Source organism: Bison bison, unplaced genomic scaffold (assembly GCF_000754665.1).
Source record: "Bison bison bison isolate TAMUID 2011002044 unplaced genomic scaffold, Bison_UMD1.0 scf7180017861046, whole genome shotgun sequence".
NCBI lineage: Eukaryota > Metazoa > Chordata > Mammalia > Artiodactyla > Bovidae > Bison > Bison bison.
Window position 1 is genome coordinate 2,341,035 of NW_011491618.1, and position 3,022 is coordinate 2,344,056.

The 3,022-nt window shown below is 49.7% G+C and overlaps 1 protein-coding gene across 1 annotated transcript in view; it reads right to left on the reverse strand.

The window, feature by feature from the left end:
* Positions 1 to 3,022, reverse strand: part of ASB16 (ankyrin repeat and SOCS box containing 16) — a 7,901-nt gene that overhangs the window by 2,850 nt on the left and 2,029 nt on the right. Inside the window, exons 2-3 of the mRNA XM_010832517.1 lie at positions 2,194 to 2,461; positions 3 to 148 (exon numbers count right to left, since the gene is read on the reverse strand). Coding sequence (XP_010830819.1) covers positions 3 to 148; positions 2,194 to 2,461 — 414 coding nt within the window. The remainder of the gene's footprint in view (positions 1 to 2; positions 149 to 2,193; positions 2,462 to 3,022) is intronic.

Sequence of the window (3,022 nt, forward strand, 5' to 3'; positions counted from 1 at the left end):
GCGCAGGTTCACATCGGCGCCATGCTCCAGGTAGAGAGCCACATGCCCCTCCAGGCCGCGTGCCGCGGCCACGTGCAGGGGCGTCACCTCGCTGTCTCGCGCGGCCAAGTTCACAGTCGCTCCGGCCTCCAGCAGCAGCTTGGCGCACCTGGGGACAAGGTACAAGGCCCCCGAGGCAAATCCTGTCATCCGTGACCCCTTCTTCCCACCCCTCTTGGCTCAGGTGAGCCTGTTGACCACCGCCAGACTCATGGAGGCCCCGTGACTAGACAGAAGAGGAGGAGGGCCCATCCAAGCCACCTGGAACATTTCGGTTTTCAGCCCAGAAAGGTTGTGGTGCAGCTCAGGACACACAGCAAGTTAGTGACTGCAGGGTAATTAATACTCATTGCCTGAGACTGTGCCTCCCAGAATCTAACCTGACTCCCCCATCAGATTGGGACCCCAAGGCCTGGCTCTGAATCACTTGTGAGTGGTCTCTCCTAACCTTTTGATAGCCACTTTTCAAAAAAAGTCTTGAAAACCCATTAATCTGTACACAATGAAGCATAGAAAATTGAGTGTAACCCTTCCCCCCCACCACAAAAGAAAATAGAAATAGAAGTCCTAATTAGTTAAAGTAAAAAAAAAAAATCCAAAGTCCTAATTAGTATTTTCTTCCTGCCTCCAAACATGAAGGGCTTCCCAAATATAAAGACCACCCTTCTTGGCCAACCACACCCACTCCAGCAAAGGAAAGGCACTTGGGTGTCCCCCTTACTCCACTCCCTCTAGAGAAAACAACCAAACCCAAACCAGATTTTAGGGAGCACAGTCTATAGGGAGCACAGCTTTAGGGAACACTGGTTCAGTCTTCTAGTTCCTGGAAAAATTATAGGTCAAACACTGTTGAGGCAAATTCGCATCGTTAAACCACCACGGGGTAAACCAAACATTCTTGCAAACTAAATTAATGATCACACTAAACTAACAGTAATTTAAAAAGCCAGAACAGGAGCCACTGGAAACTCAGGAGCAGATCCATCAGACTCCAGTGAAACCCTGATGACCAAGGGTCATTCCCCAAAACAGAGTTCCAGCTCCCTTCAGTGCATGCTCAGGGACAAAGAGTTGAGCAGCATCTAGCCAGCCACAAACTACATAATTTATTTTCTTGGTAAATTCTAATCATAGACTAATTTTTGTTTCTATTGTATATACTAAATTTAAATAACTCCAAGAAGCTCGCTCAGTCAGGTTCCATTCTCATTTCACTTAAAAGGATTAAGTCTGGACTTCCCTGGTGGTCCGGTGGTTGGAATTTACCTGCCAATGCAGGGGACATGGGTTTGATTCCTGTTCCAGGAAGATTCCACATGCCACGGAGCAACTAAGCCTGTGTGCCACAACTACTGAGCCCACGTGCTGCAGCTACTGAAGCCTGCACGCCTAGAGCCTGTGCTCTTCAACAAGAGAAGCCACCCCAATGAGAAGCCCAAGTGCTGCAACGAGTAGCCCCTACTCACCACAACTAGAGAAAGCTGTTAGGCAGCAAGGGAGACCCAGTGCAGCCAGAAATAAATAAAATAAAAAATTGGGGGAAAAAAAGGATCAAGTCTGCTAGAAAGTACACCACGTGCCCATAAAACTCAAGAAAGGACTGGAAATTTTGGATCATTTCTGGGTCCATCACTGATCTAGATCTACGTGGGGAGAGGGCCCCAGCACTGGGGCTGTAGAGTGTCTTCCAGGAGCCCTTGATTCCTTACCCTCGCCAGCTCTATCTCTGGGCCTGACTTGTAAAAGTGCAAATACCATCATGTAGAGGGTCCAAGAACCTGTTGACCTTAAAAAGGTGGGAAGAGGAGGTGTGCCTCATATTAAGATGGGAAAACACTAGGTCAGATCTTTCTTGATGCCTACCTCTAAACAACTAGGAATGTGGCTGCAAAGGGTTCCCAGGCAATAGGAAACTGCAGTTGAAAAGAGTTTTCCCCCAAAACAACAAGGCTTCTGCTTCGTGGGCTTAGCTGATGTGACTTTGGAGAGGTCACTAAACCTTTCTGAGTCTCAGTTTTATCCTCAGAGAATGTGACCTGTCTCCCAAGCTGCTACAAGGAGATGTTTTCTGTTATGTGAGCTGGAGACACACACACACATGCACACATGTACACACTCCGCCTCCCCAAACCATCTCAACCCCTGGACACCTACTGTAAGGACTCGGGGACTGTGCAGAGGTGCAAGGGGGTTGTGCCTTCCTCGGACAACACGTTGACCTTGGCGCCGAAGGTCACCAGCAACTGCACACAGTCGAACTGGGCCCGGGCACAGGCCTCGTGCAAGGCTGCCCGGCCCCCAACCCGAGCATCCAGCTCAGCTCCCTGCCGGATCAGGTAGCGGGCGCAGTTGGTGTAGCCTCGGGCAGCAACGATGGTGAGAGGTGCAGTGTGCTTGGTCTTGGGGGTCAGCACCCAGAACCCTGGAGAGAGCAGGCAGTTTTAGCTGGGTGTGTATGAGGCCAGGGGGCAGGGCATGCTGTCGTGTACAACTCTGCATGTTGGGCTGAGCACAAACCCTGTGCCTATCTGTACCTGTGGAGAGGGGCTCCCTCAAGCCCCCAATTAAGAGTGTAATCTGGAACAACCTTTTAGAACAGTTTGTCAGTCTGTGAAAAACGTATGTGTCATAGAAAGGAACATTTAATTGCTCTTTTTTTTGGCCCTACTCAGCAGCTTGTGGGATCTTAGTTCCCTGACCAGGGATTGAACCTGGGCCCTGGCAGTAAGAGTGCTGAGTCCTAACCACTAGACTGCCAGCAAATTCCCTTAATTGCTCTTTAAAACTACAAGGGCAGCTAAGGAGGTGAATCCTATTGAGGAAACTTCTGGGTCTTTGAGCTACTGGTGGAGTCCTTGGCTCTTTTTGTTAACTTAGGCGCTCTAATATTTGGGAGGGGAAGGAGTTATGCACAGGAGGGCCTGGAACTGACTTGGGGAGTAGCCAAGAGGAAAGCTGAAGAAGTCCTAGGATATTCCTGGGG